The sequence below is a fragment of the Scyliorhinus torazame genome, chromosome 11 (assembly GCF_047496885.1).
Source record: "Scyliorhinus torazame isolate Kashiwa2021f chromosome 11, sScyTor2.1, whole genome shotgun sequence".
Classification (NCBI taxonomy): Eukaryota; Metazoa; Chordata; class Chondrichthyes; order Carcharhiniformes; family Scyliorhinidae; genus Scyliorhinus; species Scyliorhinus torazame.
Genome location: NC_092717.1, coordinates 32,607,426 through 32,624,180, shown reverse-complemented (window position 1 = coordinate 32,624,180; position 16,755 = coordinate 32,607,426). Strand labels below are relative to the sequence as shown.

At 47.9% G+C, this 16,755-nt stretch overlaps 1 protein-coding gene across 1 annotated transcript in view; it reads right to left on the bottom strand.

Annotated features, from left to right (window-relative positions):
- Positions 1 to 2,451: 2,451 nt before the first annotated feature.
- Positions 2,452 to 16,755, bottom strand: part of dok6 (docking protein 6) — a 459,001-nt gene continuing 444,697 nt past the window's right edge. The window contains exon 8 of the mRNA XM_072467128.1: positions 2,452 to 6,612. Coding sequence (XP_072323229.1) covers positions 6,473 to 6,612 — 140 coding nt within the window. The 3' untranslated portion in view covers positions 2,452 to 6,472. The remainder of the gene's footprint in view (positions 6,613 to 16,755) is intronic.

Genomic DNA, 16,755 nt, shown 5'->3' with positions numbered 1-16,755 from the left:
CCATGCTTTTACATCCAGACAGAACCTTTGATCACCTCACAGATTCCAGCTGTCTCTTCGTTCCACAGATGTGCTTCCAAACCTTGTTCAAAGTTTAAGCTGCTTTTCTCAATAGGGCCAATCTAATTTTTATCTTTTTCTCAGCACGTGCCATGCGACCCAGCATCTGCTGATGTGTTTGATCTTGTCTCCATTCCTTGCTGTGTCCACCCCTAATGGACGCCATGCCTCAAAACATTGGCAAGATCTTGCTAGGTTAAAGCACCATAACGATGCTTTATGCTACTGATTTGCACAAACTCAGGGGATTCAGAGATGCTGTGAGTTGCAAACCTCCCGAACTAGTTGGTCAATTTAAGTCATTGCACCAATTGTTTTCCACAAACAGCACCTGTTCCTTACCATCGCCATTATTTTTAGGAACTTGCTGGATTTTTATATGAAATGTCTATTAAACTAATCAAGGAAGTTATGCCTGATAATCAAGAGTGTTCAGTACTTTTCTAACAATTTAAGAATTGATAATTCAATGCCAATAACGTCTCTGGCCCTAAAAGGGAACAATTGGTTCAATCTTGCATATAGTCATTTTTGGTTAAGAATTTGATCATGTTCATTTTTAAATGTTTCAATTTTTTCTTACTTTTCCTTTCTGTCTCTTTTCTCTCTGACTTAATCTAATTTTTGTTTCATAGAATCCCTACAGTGTGGAAGGAGGCCATTTGGCCCAGCAGGTCGGCACTGACCCTCCGAAAGAGCATACTACCTGGGCACATGCCCTCAACCTATCTCTGTAACCCAGTAACTCCACCTAACCTTTTGTATACTAAGGGTCAATTTATCATGGCTAATCCACCTAACATGCCCATCTTTGGACTGTAGGAGGGAACCGGAGCACCTGGAGGAAACCCGCGCAGACATGGGGAGAATGTACAAACTACACGCAGACAAGTCACCCAAGGCCGGAATTGAACCCGGGTCCCTGGCACCGTGAGGCAGCAGTGCTAACCTCTGTGCCCTTCACTTTATTTCTCTTTCACCCACGTTCTCAATTCTTCCTTAATTTCTTTCTTAATCCTTTCATCTCCTTGATTAAATTCCCCTGTTCATTGAGATCCCAGGCGCTCTGTTGCCCCAGCCAGGCCGCTATCAACTTGCAGTTCCAATAAGTTACAGTATGAACATTTTCCAGTTGCTGGATTCAGGCAAAGGCCTAACTAAAAATATACAACACATTAAGGATGGCCGATTAATGCTGGCCCAGCCACTGAACGGATAAAAAAAAGAATGGGGAGGCAGTGGCACAGTGGTATTGTCACTAGCCAAGGACCAGAGATCCTGGGCAAGATCTGGGGGCCTGGGTTCAAAACCTGCCACGGCACATGGTGAAATTTGAATTTAATAAAAATCTGTAATTAAATGTCTAAATATGACCATGAAACTATTGTGGGTTGTTGTAAAAACCCATCTGGTTCACTAATGTCTTTTAGGCAAGGAAGTCTGCCGTCCATGCCTGGTCTGGCCTGAATGTGGTCCAGATCCACAGCCATGAGGTTGATTCTTGAATGCCCTCAGGGATGGGCAGTAAATGCAGGCCCAGTCAGCGACGCCCAGAACCAGTAAAGGCATTTTTTAAAAAAATGTTCGATTCCTGGATTTATAGGAACCAGCCTACCATTAGTCGATGTAGTTCTCTCATTTTCAGCCATGCTTATGAAAGTATCTGCATACATCAGGTTGTTAAGCTTGCTGTGTCTGACCATTAAATCTCTTTAAAGCCTTCAAGTGCTATCTTCTTAAGCATCCAGGAAAATCTACAAAAACATAGGCATCAGGGACAATCTTCTCAATCCTAATCTCTACAAGTACATTGTCTTCTCACTGTTGCATTTTATGTGTCGTAGAAATTCTTAAGGAATGTTATGAGGTGTTTGAAGAAGTCCATGAGTTTCATTTCCTCATATCAATTCATATTAGCTTCGACTAACAGCTTGCCAGCAATGTGTTAGAATTAGAAATATGTCCGTTCTGGCTATCTCTCTTGATAATTAGTACAAGCATCCATTTCCTCCTTTTGTTTGGCTATTCCAATTTACTATATCTTCTTGCAGATCTTGAGAAGTATTCTAATCATTTAAATTTCTTCCTCTGCTGTTTATTTCACTTTGGGTATCAGACACCTGGGGCCCTATCAATCTAACTACAATCGAACAAAGTCCTTCACTTGCAGGCACCTGAACCTGTTTCCCTGAGGCAACTGATACGTCTCCTCAAGCTCCGCCAGGCCTGCAAACCTTTTCCGGTAAACAAATCCCTGGAGTACTCTATCTCCGCCTGCTCCCTCTCTTGCCCTCGCTCCCTCCCTCGTTCTTGCTCCCTCCCTCGCTCTCGCTCCCTCCCTTGCCCTCGCTCCCTCCCTCGTTCTTGCTCCCTCCCTCGCTCTCGCTCCCTCCTTCACTCTCGCTCCCTCCCACCCTCGTGGCAACATCTGTTTCAATTGGTGGGGGATCCATCTCTACTCTGCAGCCTAACAATGTTGCCAGGACAGCAGGGGACACTGGAGTCAGTGCCCTGTATCGGCTCTTACAGTGTTTACCTCATCCATTTTAAATAGCTTCACTCTCAGTACAGGCAGTGGCTGTGATTTTCCGTTTGCCTACCCGCCTGCCACAGCTGTGGGTTTTCCGGCAGCGGAGGTCGTCTTTGCCTTTGGTGGGACCGGAAGATCCGGCTGCCGGCCAATGGCGAACCGGAAAACCCGCCACTGCCTCTTTTACCACTTACTGCCATATTAACATCACCTGCAAATTCTTTTGTGATCTGGTAAACATTTTGTTTCTCTCGAGATTTCATATTTTTTCCCCCATTGTTTGTTCAGTTCTTCTTCCTTGGTGTTCCTGGTTGACTTTTCAATTACTTTGTCTGATTTCTTCCCCCTTTCTCACTAAGGGCTTTCTCCTCTCCTTCACATGAGGTGTTAGGTGAAGGCTCTGTGCAAATAACCCCAAGCCGCTAATTGAAGACCAGGAAATTCTCTCAGTGTCTTGGCCAACATCACCCTCAAAAAGAAAACGCTCATTTATTCATTTGGTGTTTGTGGGGCCTTGCCGCGCGTAAAATGGTAAAATGCTGCAGATATCTTCATAACAGCACTTTTTAAGTCATCCTTTGGCTAAAACATTATTGGGGGTCGTCTTGAAGATGTGACTAAGTGCTACATAAATAAAAGTTTTATTTCCTTTGATAAAATTTAAAATCTTCTCTGTGCTCCAATCTACTTTCCTCTTGTTTGCTTACTTGAGGACGGTTTCTTCAGTGGCTTTCAAATAAGGCTTTTTTATAGTTTATTTAGTTCCTGTTTTTTCAGATATTCCAAATTATAAATTCCATTGTTGATCTTGGTGGATATATTTCACTACACTTATCTCGTCTTCGGCCTGGTCTCCCCCTATATCGTTCAGTTGCTACCTATCTGTTGATCGATCCCTCAATTTGCTCCAAGAAGACTCTCAAAATTCCTAGCGCTGCTCTTCCACCTCCCTCTGACCAGGGTAAAAACTGTTTCGTTCCTTGTGAATCCTTCCAGGAGCATTTACTGTTGCTGATTCTTTTAAACAGGGTATTTTCTATATCATTCAGCTGGCGCCAATGCAGATCTCCATTAGACTCTTTAGTTCAAATTTGCCTGTTACACCTCTCTGAAACGGTTGTTTCTAAAGTTTGCGTATTAAGGGCTCCCCTTTATCCCAGGGTATTCTGTTTCAGCCTCAATGCTCTGCTGCTTTGGCTAAATGTGTTTTTAGCATTTTAGTGTTCAGTGATCAATGCTGGGACCCAGAAATGTCTGACGTTAACCCTTGGCACCTGGCAGTAACGTGCTGGGACCTATCTGAGATTTTGCTGCTTGATTTCTCATACTTGTCACACTGCGCTTGTCTTTCTCATCTGATCCAGAATATACTATCTAAGATTATTATTCCTGATAATGAACATGTGCATTCAAGCCTACCTTTTGCCAGTCCAAGCATCTCTATTTGGTAGCTTTAATTTACATAACGCTTGGGTTATTAGTTTTAACAACAGCATCCCATTTTGCTGGCCCTGACTAGAGATAACCCCACTTTGTTTCAGTTGCTTGTATGTTCCCAGAGTGAGGTTCTTAATTGTTTCTTTGTTCGTGGTCCCAGGTCCCCTCCCTTTCTCTCCACCAATGTCGATTACCCGGGTGTCACATTGTGGTTCGCTTTCCTCTCTGGTAGACTGACCGCTCCAAAAGCTTAAGTGAAATACGGGGAATGCTGCCCTAACCTTTGTCACAGAAATTCATCCTGCAACTCTCCACCACATCAAAAACCTTCACAATGCCTGCTCCCCTTCCCATTAGCAATGGTTTTAAAATTCAGCTCGATGCCACAGGCCCTGGTTTTCAAAGCAGGTAAGTGTGTTGTGATTCATCTTACCAGGCAACCAGGCCCCTAAACATCTACTTTGGTCAACAACTCCATCGCACCGCATGCGTGGATTGACTCCGAATAGGGGTTCTTCCCAATAATGTTACTTTTTCACACTGCGAATTCAGTGTAAAAAAGCATTATTCTAAATATGTTGATTGCCAAACAGAAAGGGAAGCAGCAATGTGGGTACCATCCATACGCTGGGGATAAGATTGCCAGTTGGGCAAGGTATTTTGTGGGGTTAAAGTTCAGCGACTGAGAACATGATTTTACTTAGAAAAGGGAAAATCCCTTCAGGCAACATCTTGCCCCACAGTTTGATTGTCTGGTGTCAACATTCCCAGTTCAATTAATATTTGAACTTTTGTTGCACGGCCTTTGAGAAGTAAGGGGGCTTGCATATTTCGTACACCACCTGAATTGGCGCCGTTTAGGCTGTCCCAAAATTCCTGAAATCTGGTTGCATTTGAGTAACTTGGTTGCAGCAGCACATATTTCCTTAAACACAAATCAGCATGCATATGCAGAGAGGGGGGGTGCTACAATTATGGATGCCTAATCGCTGTTGGCCTTAGTGACGATTTACACTAAATACCGCAGAAGCTGGAAATCTGAAACAAAACCCAAAGCTGCTGGAAATGCTCAGCAGGTCAAGCAGCATCCGTGGCCAGCGAAACTGCCAGGTTGACATTTCAGGTGCACACTCTTAATCAAAACAAACATGGTTGAGGACGCTGCTTGCGTTATCGAGTATTTCCAGAATTTTCCGCTGATGTTTCACCAAGCGGCAATTCATCTATTCCCTGGCGTGATAGTTTCAACTCAAGCTCACCGAAGTCTCAATTGTTACATCTTCGGGAGCTCAAAAGTTGGGACCAGGCAAAGTCCAGAGAGTGGGGTCCCAGCGCTTGTGCACTAATCCACTGCCACTGAAAAGTCAACGTCATTCAATATGGCTCCTTCCGCAGGGAAATGGGTTGGTTAAACAAAGCACTATTTTCAGGTTGCAAGCAATTTTTCAACAAATTAGTTTGCGCTTTATGGGTCCAACTGGGGAAAAGGTGTAGTTGTGCAACATCAGGTGCATACCTCAACAGTGTTCCTCCGAGAGGTGCCTGACTACTGACCTGTGTTTTGCAGAGAATTGGGTAGGACCTGCCCAACGCGCTTCCAGAGGCAGTTTCCATTTCATTTTCTTGCACTGCACTCTCAATTGCCGTGAAGTGATTTAGCAAGTCATTCAGTTCTCTCGTTGCTCGTGCTGGGCAGCCAAGTATTCAAGCAGAAAACCACCTCGGTATCTACTTGCAAAAAAAAAAAAATCGACTCTTGCATGGAAAAGCCTGAGCTGCTCCCCTGACCCAGGCACTGGAAACAGTCCGCCAACATGAAACGTTTGAGCCCTTATTCTACAGAGAACATTCAACCCGATAAACACACAAAAAGAAAATGGCCTCAAATAAGGCTGCAACCTGATCGCAGGTGAAATCTTAGAGAAAAAAAATATCCAGGGGTACTTTTTGTCTTCCAAAAAAATGATTGGATAAAATGTGTGCAATTGCCTGGCTGAATCTGAAAGTAACCACCTGAATTAGTATTAGTAACAAGACCACTGTGTAACAGACAGTTGTGGCAGATACAGATGAATGGACTCAACCACTTCTAGGCTTATCCAAACAAGCGTGCTTCACACACAAGCTTTGTTTTACAGCAGTAGGATTTTAAAAAATACTCTACATTGCATTTTTCTTGACATCAAACACCACTTCCCAAGGAGGTATGTAAGTGTTAGCAGGTGGGAGCCAATTAATATATATATTAAAAAAAAGATTTCTTTTTAAGCCTATGAGTATTCAGCTGATCACCTGAATGTTTCAAGTACGGTAACAGCCACACGAGTCTGGTTTTGTTTCACCTGTATTTAGTCCTCTTCCCTCTCACTGTTATATATTCAGGCTTCCCTTAGTACAAGTGTGGCCTGGCTCACAGTGACTCTTCCCATTGCTCCGACACACACATCACTGGGCCAGCCCAGAGCTGTAGGTTGATCCGTAGCCACTAGACGGAGATAATAGATATTGGTGCTCGTGACTCTGTTCTGAGATGTAGCTGGGGAAGGTCTGTGCCCGGGGAACCTTTGTCAAGGTTAACTCATTTCCTGTCAGGGGAAAGAAAAAGTTGTTACATTGCAAGAATGGATGTGACGTTCTTGAAGAGTTGATTCCTCTGTGCTAATAACATTAAGAACAGCACAGACAGCTATTTCAAATTTCTCGAAATTTTCAACCTCATCTCAATCAAATTGCCTCATTCTGCACTCTACATTCTTTGCTTTATCTATAGGGAGACAGCGGTAAAAGTAAATTAACCAAGATTGACACAACAGACCAAATGGCCTCATTATGTGCTGCAAATGCCTGTAGTTCAATGGTTTTCAAATAGTGCAGGAGTTTCTAGGATGCTACCCTCCCTCTCTATTCATAGTTTGTCCAAGTAAAACCTTTATTGATCATCATCCAATCTGATCTCCTTTACTGCAAATGATTCTGCTTTGCATTTGAAACTTCCTTTCCATCACATACTTCCACTCCTCTCACAGTCAAGTATCTGAATGACTAAACCCAAAGTTTCTTCATTTGCTCCGGGTGCACAAGATGGAGGGTAGTGAATCTGTCACCCAATCTATATTCAGGCCGATTTCCTTTCCCATTGACTTCTATGACCATCCACTTTGCTTCTCGGCTGAAGACAGACTTCAATTGCATCATTTCTTTTAATATTTCAAATACATGGGTGATGCACTACCAATTACGACGAGACGAGAGTAGAGAGTAATCGAGGCTTTATTACACAGAGATGTGTGGCCTCCTACAGCTGCTGCCGAAATGGCTGCAGTTCGGAGAGCACACACATTTATACTCTGCCTACTGGGCGGAGCCAGCAGACAGGGATCTACCCCCGTATCTGTAGTACAGGGGCCTTACCGTAATACCCTCGTATGCAGTGCAGTATATACAATATAATACAACAGTGGTGACTACCACAATGGGGCAAATGAGGGTGCACAATGGACGCCAGCAGACTGACCGAGCCTTGTAAACTTACGTCTCCATTAACTGCCCAGAGAAGCAAGTGGATTGTCCACCAGCTGCTACCTGCCATTTTACACCACATCAAAGTTGAAACATCTGCTGGCCATGAATCTCTCATTGCTCTCAGTCAGCCTCGAATGCTTCACTTCAGTGGCTCCATCTTAGTACTTCATAATCAATTAACATTCTTGGTCTTGTTACCTCCTCCGATTTCAAATGGAACTCAGGTAGTTTTTCCAAGTTGAATCAGCTTGAACACTAAATCTCACCTCTGCATAAAGGCCCCAAATTGGCCAACAATTGAACACTGTTCAATATAACTTGTCTTTTCCTGAGAAACACTTGGGGTGGGATTGTCCAGCCTCGGAGCGGGAGGCGGTGCGCCGTTCGCTGGTGGCGGGATTCTCTGCTCCCTCCGCTCTCAATGGAAATTCCCATTGAAGCCACCCCGCACTGTCGAGAAACTTGCAGGAAGGGGTGCGGTTCCGGCAGGACCAACGAATCCCACCACCAGTGAATGTATAATAATAATAATAATCTTTATTGTTATTGTCACAAGTAGGCTTACATTAACACCGCAACGAGGTTACCGCGAAAATCCGCTAGTCGCCACACTCCAGCTCCTGTTCGGGTACACTGAGGGACGTCCAATTCACCTAACAAGCACGTCTTTTGGAACTTGTGGGAGGAAACCGGAGCGCCCGGAGGAAAGCCACGCAGACATGGGAAGAACATGCAGACTCTGCACAGACAGTGACCCAAGCCAGGAATCGAACCTGGGACCCTGGCTACTGTGCTGTCCAATGGCCGGAGAATTCCGGCTTTGCCGTGTTATTAAATGATTTTTCTCTCACCCTGTTTCCCTGTTACAGCTTTTCTTGTTTCTACTTTGATGGGTTGACTCTGGTTCTCGTTCTGAACTCTCCTTCACTTCCAGCCAGTCTAGAAATACATTCTCTTCCTCTTTCCAGTATCTGATTCATGGAAATGGTTGAGGAAACTCAGTTATGAAGATAGATTGGGGAAGCTGGGGCTGCTCTCCTTTGGGAAGTGAAAGCTGAGAGATGATCTGATGGAGGTCCTGAGTGGGCTGAACATAACAGAGAGGGAGAAACTGCTCCCGCTGGTGGAAAGATCGAGAACGAGAGGGCACAGATTTAATTGGTCAAGGAACAAAAGCAACATGAGAAAAATGTTTTTCAAGCAGCAAGTGGTTAAGGACTGGAATATTCTACCTGAGAGTGTGGTGAGGGAAGATTCAATTGAAGCATGCAAAAAGGAATTAGACTGTTATAGAATCTCTACAGTGCAGAAGCAAGCCATTCGGCCCATTGAGTCTGCACCGACCCTTCGAATGAGCACTCTCCCCATGTCCAGTCCCCCGCCCTATTCCCTTAACGCCGTAACCTGACCTACACATCCCTGGACACGAAGGGGCAATTTAGCATGGCCAATCCACCTAACCTGCACATCTTTAGACTGCGGCAGGAAACCTGTGCACCCGGAGAAAACCCATGCAGATCCGGGAGATTGTATAAACTCCCCACAGACAGCGACCCAAGGCTCAAGTTGAACCTGAGTCCCTGGCAGTGTGAGGCAGCAGTTCTAACTACTATGCTGCCGTGTTGCCCATTATCTGAAAAGGAAGAACGTGGAGGGGAATGGGAAGAAGGAGGCGAATGACACTACGTGAATTGCTCATTTGGAGAGCTGGTGCAGACATGGTGGCTTCCTTGTACACTGTGATGAGTCTATGAATTGTAGGAGGTTTAGAGGGGATTCAGAGGGGAGTGTTTCCTCCCAGAGAGTGGTGATAGAGGCTGCTACCCTCATCACAGATAAAAAGCCCTTAGGTAGCACTTGAAGTGCCATAACGTACAAGGCTAACAGAACAGGAGCTGGGAATCTAGATTAGCCAAATGGCCTCTTTCCATGCTGTATATTGCTATGATGAGAGATTATCTATACAGTCTCCTATTTCTACGATGAGAGATTATGAAAGGAATGTGTGCCTGGTGAAACGGCCAGAAGAAACTCTCATTTTCTTTAGGCCACTTGTCATTTTCACGGAGAGCTGCTAATGTGAGCTGCGTTTATGATGGGATGTTCAGTTTTCAGGGAGGGAAATTAAAAATCAGGTGCTGTTACAGATTATTAGCAACTTGTAAAAGTTGGAGGAACCACCCTTTTTTGCTATGACGAAAGGTTGAGACAAGATGGTGTGGAATTGCCAGAAGATGTGTCGGGGCGAGGAACATTCAAGAGGTCTGTGATTCAGAGCAGTCACAACGCGCTTTCTGGTGGATGGAAAATAACCCATGTTCCTATGCAGACAGAAAGAATGGGTGCTCACTGATATGTCCTGGTCACTATTTATTCCTCAACCATCATCCGTACAACCATTATGACGGTAGTGAAGTGGATGTGGTGTACATTGATTTTAGCAAGGCTTTTAACAAAGTCCCACATGGCAGATTGGTCAAGAAAGTGAAAGCCCATGGGATACAGGGCAATGTGGTGAACTGGATAAAAAGTTGGAAACAAAGGGTAATGATCGATGGCCGCCCTCGCAAACGGAAAGTTGTTTCAAGTGTTGCTCCACAGGGCTTGTGTTAGGATGTTTGTGTCATGTATTAACGATTTGGAGGTGAGCGTGGGGAGCAAGATTGAGAAATTTGCAGATGACACAAAGATTGGCCGAGTGGTGGACAGTGTAGAATGCTAACTATAACCTTCAAAATGTTAACGATGGACTGGTGGAGTGGGCGATAAAGTGGCAGATGGAATTTAACACAGAGAAGTATGAGATCATGAGCGCAATTCTCCGAGGTGCGGAGATTCGGCGCCATTTGCGCCGGCAAGTTTGATGCGGCGCCGGTCGTGGGCCGCTGTACGCGGCGGGGCCGCCGATTCTCCGGCCCGGATGGACCGAGCGGCCGCGCGGAAAAAGCAGAGTCCCGTCGTCGCCGTCCACACCTGGTTGCTGTCGGCGGGAACTCTGCGCGAATGGTCGGGGGGCTCTGTCCCTGGGGGGGCCTCCGATGGGGTCTGGCCCATGATCGGGGCCCACCGATCGGCGGGCCGGCCTCTCCCCCCCCCCCGGTCCTACTTTGTTGCGCGGCCGGCCCCTGAACCCCCACGCCATGTTGCGTCGGGGTCGGCGCGCTGCCAAAAGTCCCCCGCACATGTGTGGGTTGGCGCAGTGCCCATTTGGCACCGGGAAGGGAGGCTGGAGCGGCGTGAACTGCTCCAGCGCCGTGCTGGCCCCCTGTGGGGCCAGAATCGGTAGTCCCCACGCCCGTTTCGCGCCATCGTGAAACGCGATGGCGTTCACGATGGCCCAAACACTCTGTCTCCATTTTGGAAAATTGCACCCCCTGCATTTGGGGAGGTCGAACAGTTGTAGGGAGTACACAATAAATGGGAATATACCAAGAGGGGTAGATGAAGTGAGAGATCTTGCCATAGGTACACATGTCCCTAAAGGCAGCAGTTCAAGTAGACAAGGTTGTTAAGAAAGCAAATGGAATACCCTCCTTCATTGGCAGAGGAACAGAATATGAAAGGATGTAATGTTAGAATTGTATAAAACGCTGGTGAGGCCACAACTGGAATATTGTGTGCAGTTCTGGATACCACATTACAGGAAGGATGTTATTGCTCTGGAGAGAGTGTAGAGGAGGTTTACAAGAACGTTGCCAGGGCTAGAAAAGTGTAGCGCCGAGGAGAGATTGGATAGGTTGGGTTTATTTTCCATGGAGCAAAGGCGGCTGAGGGGTGACTTGATTGAGGTGTACAAAATTATCAGGGGAACAGATAGGGTGGAGAATTCTTGAACCAGGGGACATAGATTCAAGATAAGTGGCAGAAGGTGTAGGGGGGGACATGAATTTTTTTATGCAGAGGGTAGTGGGAGTCTGGAATTCGCTGCCCGAGTTGGTGGCGGAGACAGAGACCCTAAACTCTTTTCAAAGGTACCTGGATCTGCACCTTAAGTGCTTTAAGCCACAAGGCTATGGATCGGGTGCAGGAAGGTGGAATTAGAAAGGGCACCTGGGTGTCCTCGGGCTGCCATGAACAAGATGGGCCGAATGGCCTCCTTCTGCGCTGTAACTTTTCTATGATTCTATGATTATGGCAGGCCGTTCGCTGGCTGCGGGATATTCTGGTCTCGCTCTGCCTGCGTGTTTCTCAGCGACGTGGGGTGCTTTCAATGGGAATTCCCTTCGACAGTGACGGGAACAGAGATTACCGCTACCAGCGAATGGCGCGCCGCCTCTCAAGGCCGAGAAACATGCAGCTGGGAGGACGGAGGATTCAGCTCCAGATTTGGTTGGCTGTTTGCCAAATGCAAATGTGTTGCCCATTTCCTATATTACAGTAGAGACCAGACTTCAAAATACTTCACTGGCTGTAATGGGCTTTGGCACAACGAGGTTATGAACAGCATTATAGAGATAAACGTCGTTTCTTTCCTACATTATTGCATCATGGTCTAACCCAATGAGCTTTAACTTTCCATTGCACTGATCTGAGTGAGATTAACAGACTCAAGCAAAATTGTGCTAATGGCATAGAAACTGGCAGAGAAATCCCCGCAACACCAAGTGATACCTGTAAGCCAGCAAAGAGGAACCTTGCATCTCATCGAGCAGCCTGGGATATGTTTGAAATCAGGGGCGCGATTCACCCCCAAAAATGACTGAGGGCGTGATTTAATGGAAAAGTGTGGTAGCGAGCACGAACTACCGCGAGCTTCCCGACGCTCGAACCGGCGAGGCCGTCACCGGTATCCAACAGAATCGGTCCACTTAACGAGGCGCCACGGGCTTCACGCCACAAATTATGGTCCCGGTGGCTGATTCGGCGGGACCATGCCTGCCAGCTCACTGCCTGCAAGGGAGAGCAGCTCTTACACCAATGCTGCAGAGCCAACACTACCCAGCTCACAGCCATGCAACCGAGGAGACCAGCGCCACGATTCAGGGTTGCCGTCCTGGCCAGATTGTTGGACTCAGCCAAGTGCGGACGGGATGCCCTGTTCTCCCGCGGGCTTGGAGGGTCAGCCACATGGAAGTGGTAGTGGCCATCAGCTCGGGGAGTGTTACCAGGGGGACTGGCATCCAGTGCCATAAGGTCAACGACCTCCACCGGGCCACATTGGGTGGCCCCCGCCCGCCACCCCGTCACGACCATGAGCCTGCCACTGGTCCCGCCTGCCAGCCCTGCCCCCCCCTCCCCATGAGTTTGCGCCTGGCACCACCCCTGCCTGGCACGATGTCGCGCCTTGGCCCACCCATGTCCAACTTCCCCATCCCACCCAAAGTCCCCATCTCCCTCCCTCCCCAGCGCGTCCTCGCTCCGTGATGAACGATGCGTGGGGCTCACAATGGCCCCTCTGGGTCCCCGCAGCAGAAGTTGGCCCACAACAGACGGGAGAAGGCCCAGGCAGGCAGTGGGATGCCGGACATCAGAGTCCTCACCCCCTACAAGGAACAGGCCCTGGAGGTCGGGGCGGTGGCTGAGGACAAATCGGTCACCAACGTAGAGGTTGACATACGGCGCAGAGGTGAGAATCCACCGGAGGGGAGCTCTGAGGAGATCACCGTATTCGTGGCACAGCTGCCATCCCCACCCTCTACCAGCGCAGTGGGCGACAGTAGTGGTCAGGCCTCTGGCGCACATTGTGGTGGACACCAGATAGTTGCTGATGCACATCAGGTGGAGGCAGGAACACCCAGGTGAATCAGTTGTCGAAGGCCTGCTAGATCCCAGGACCCAGCTGGGTTCCAGACAGATGCTGAGCCTCTGGACCAGGTTTACCCGGAGCCAATGCAGTGGATAGGGTGCAGTGCTGATAGTCAGAGGGGGCTGTCAGGTACCCTCCAGCAGGTCAACAGCTGATTGGAGGAGTCCCAGAGGCTAAGGGCGTAAGAGATGGCACCGGCAATGCGTGGCACCAAGGCAGTGTTGGCTAGAGTGACGGCTGCAGTGGAGAGCCTGGTGCATGACGTCAGCAGCATGAATGGAGGTGTCCAAGGCGTGCCTCAGTTGGTGACCACCATGGCTCAGGGCCGCAACAGCAATCTGACTTACTGGGGGATGTGTCCCAGTCCCAGGTGGGCATTTCCATGGCACTCCAGAGCATGTCCCAATCGCTGGAGGATGTGTCCCAGTCGCAGGTGGGAATTGCTGTGGCGCTCCAGAGCATGTCCCAGTCACTGAGGAGCATCGCCGAGGGCATCGACACCATGCTATAGACATTAGGGAGCCGCGAGGGTTGGGAGAGCCAGATGATGCAGGGACAGCCGTGGCTCAATCCAGTGAGGCGCTGGGTGCCAACCCGGAGCCACCCTCTGGGGTGAAGGGTTGGGAGCGGTGGGGAAGGTGGGGGCAGTTGGGGACACATATGTACAGCATTAAAAATGTTGCACCCAAGAACTATGATGCCTCTGGCACTTTCTTCTGCAATGTTGGTCAACCACCAATCGCCTACCCCAGCCCCCCTTGCAGGTGATGTGTGTGACCGTGCACTCAGCAGATGGGCAGGAGTCAGACTATGGCGTAGATTGAGGAGTACCAGCGCTCAGCTTTCAGTGGGTTATCATCATCATCCCCCTGCACTCGACAGTGACCCATTGATAATGCCAAAATAATCCCATTGGTTTGGAGCGATGTTACACAGACACTGAGAGGTGGAACAGGGTGGTGGGGTGGCTGCGGGAATGTGGGAGCGGGGAAGGTGGGGAAGGGGGAAGGGGGAAGGGGAAGCGATGATGGACGAGGCCATGTCCTATGTGAAGTGGGGAAGGATGAGGGCATCCCTGTCCCTCCGGGCTTGCCGGACCCCAGCACTGTCGCCTGTTCTCCATCCTCTGGCTAGTCCTGCGGCTCCTCCCAGGGCTCAATCTCCAGTTCCTCCTGGCCCGGCGTCTCCTCGCCCTCATCCTTGGAGATGGCCACAGTCCCCTCTACCTTGTCCTGCTACAGTGCGAGGTTGCTGACATCCTGCACTGTCTGGTGGAAACAGGTGTGCTGGACTGGTGTTTAAATATGGCGCTGGGACCTTCAAACCCACCAGCTGACAGCAGGCAGACAAATCATATTAGGAGGGAAACTTGCCTGTGCACAATAATGAAGTTCCAAGTGTGGAATCTGGCGCGAGATCCTGCCATTCTGGCCACAGCGAAAGGCACCAACCTAGCCACCGCCCTTAATCTAAAAAATGGGGAATTATGTCCCCAGCAAACGGAGGAACAACTCAAAACAGAGCTATATCAGTATAATTTACAACCAAAGTACTCCTCAGAAATAGCTTTGTGATGCTCCCAGAATCAATCAAACATTTTGGTAATTCTGCTGGGGAATGTTTTTAAGCAGCATTTCACTGAGACATTAGTGTCAACCATTGCCGTTGGAATCTTCTCAAGTGCGATCCATAACGAGTGACATTTTAATCCTTTAAGCTGTCTTCACACTATTTGCTGTGTTTACTCTATGAAATCTCTGCCTATTCAGCATGATAAGAGTGAAACCATCTCCATTTACAGTGATTTTACAGCTACATACATTAAACAGACAACCCAAAACAATTCGGACAGAGTGACTCAAACAGTGCCAGGAATGCGGAGAGCTCCTTAACACTTCGCGCCCTTTGCACCCTCTATCGCGGTGGTTCCCAACCTTTTTACTAGAAAACATTTTGCGGCACATCTCCTACTTTCTCCAACTGAACTTCCCACTCGCCAAAGCCTTTTATCTCTAAAACCTCCCAAAAACATGTCAAGCCAGCATTTAATACAATTTTCATTAGTTTAAGAGCTAGAAATTGAAGCCTTATCATCATTTGCATGTCAAATATAATATTTGAGCTTGTTCCTTCTTTTCCTAACTTTATTGGTCCCTGCTTCTTACCTCTGTCTTCTTCCCTCACTGGGAATTTTGGGCCAAATTCTCCGCTTCCCGCCACCGGCAGCAGGTGGAGAAACGGGCGCCAGGGGAAAACAAAGTTCGGCCTGCCGGGATCGAGTTTCGCTCCCGCCCGCAACTAGATGTACACGGGTCTTAATGATCAATTTGCGGGGCAGCACGGTGGCGCAGTGGTAGCACTGCAGTCTCACGGCGCCGAGGTCCCAGGTTCGATCCCGGCTCTGGGTCACTGTCCGTGTGGAGTTTGCACATTTCCCCGTGTTTGCGTGGGTTTCACCCAACCCAAAGATGCGCAGGGTAGGTGGATTGAACACGCTAAATTGCCCCTTAATTGGAAAAAATGAATTGGGTACTCTAACTTTATTTAAAAAAAGGAAAATGATCAATTTGCATCCATTTGGTGGGTTAGGCACAGCACCATATTCTCCATATTCTCTGGGCCTGCATGATTCTCCGGGCCTCTGCCCAGGAATCACGTGGGCAGAATTTACTACTGATATTTCCCAACGTGGCCCTAACATGGTGGACCCCGCGGCGGACCAAGGGGGTAACCCCTTCAGGGAGTTACTCTAAAGTCCATCCGAGGGCCACCTTCGCCCCCCCCTCCACCACAATGCCAGACCTGCCCAACACCCCCCCCCCCCCCCCTCACAGCCCCAAGACCCCCCATACCCTCCCCCATCCACAGAGACCCCTAAAATAGGGGGACCCTCCCACAGACCCCTCAGAAATGAGACCTCAGTCAGGACCCCCAACAAAAAAGAGAAACCGGTCAGTCGGCCCCCCTCCACCTGATCAGATACTCATCGTACATCATATATTACTCAATTGACAATGATCTTGCTTGGAAAGTCTCAATAAAGAGCAAAGCTCCTTTTAAACCTATGCTGAGCAAATGAATCTACTTGGGAATAGATTAACTCTGGAACTGTACACAAAATTGCTTTAATGCCTTTTATCGACAGATATAAAAATATATCTTGCAATGGTTCTGTCGTCTTCCTGCACTGTCCTACGTTAAGTCAGACTGTAATAGTTATTATCTTCTGTCATAAAGATAGTAAAAAGAATGACTTTCTTTTTTGCTTTCTTAACTATTCATATAGTTACTTGACAATACATCGGAATAAATGACAGCACAATGTAACTGCATACTAGCTCATTAACTGATAGCTTCTTAATTCAGGCTGTTTAGTCTCAATGATGTGACTTGTGCATGAATTATACTAATCTGTAGTTTTACTGGCTGACCAAACATACTGTTTCAAAGGGTGTTTTAA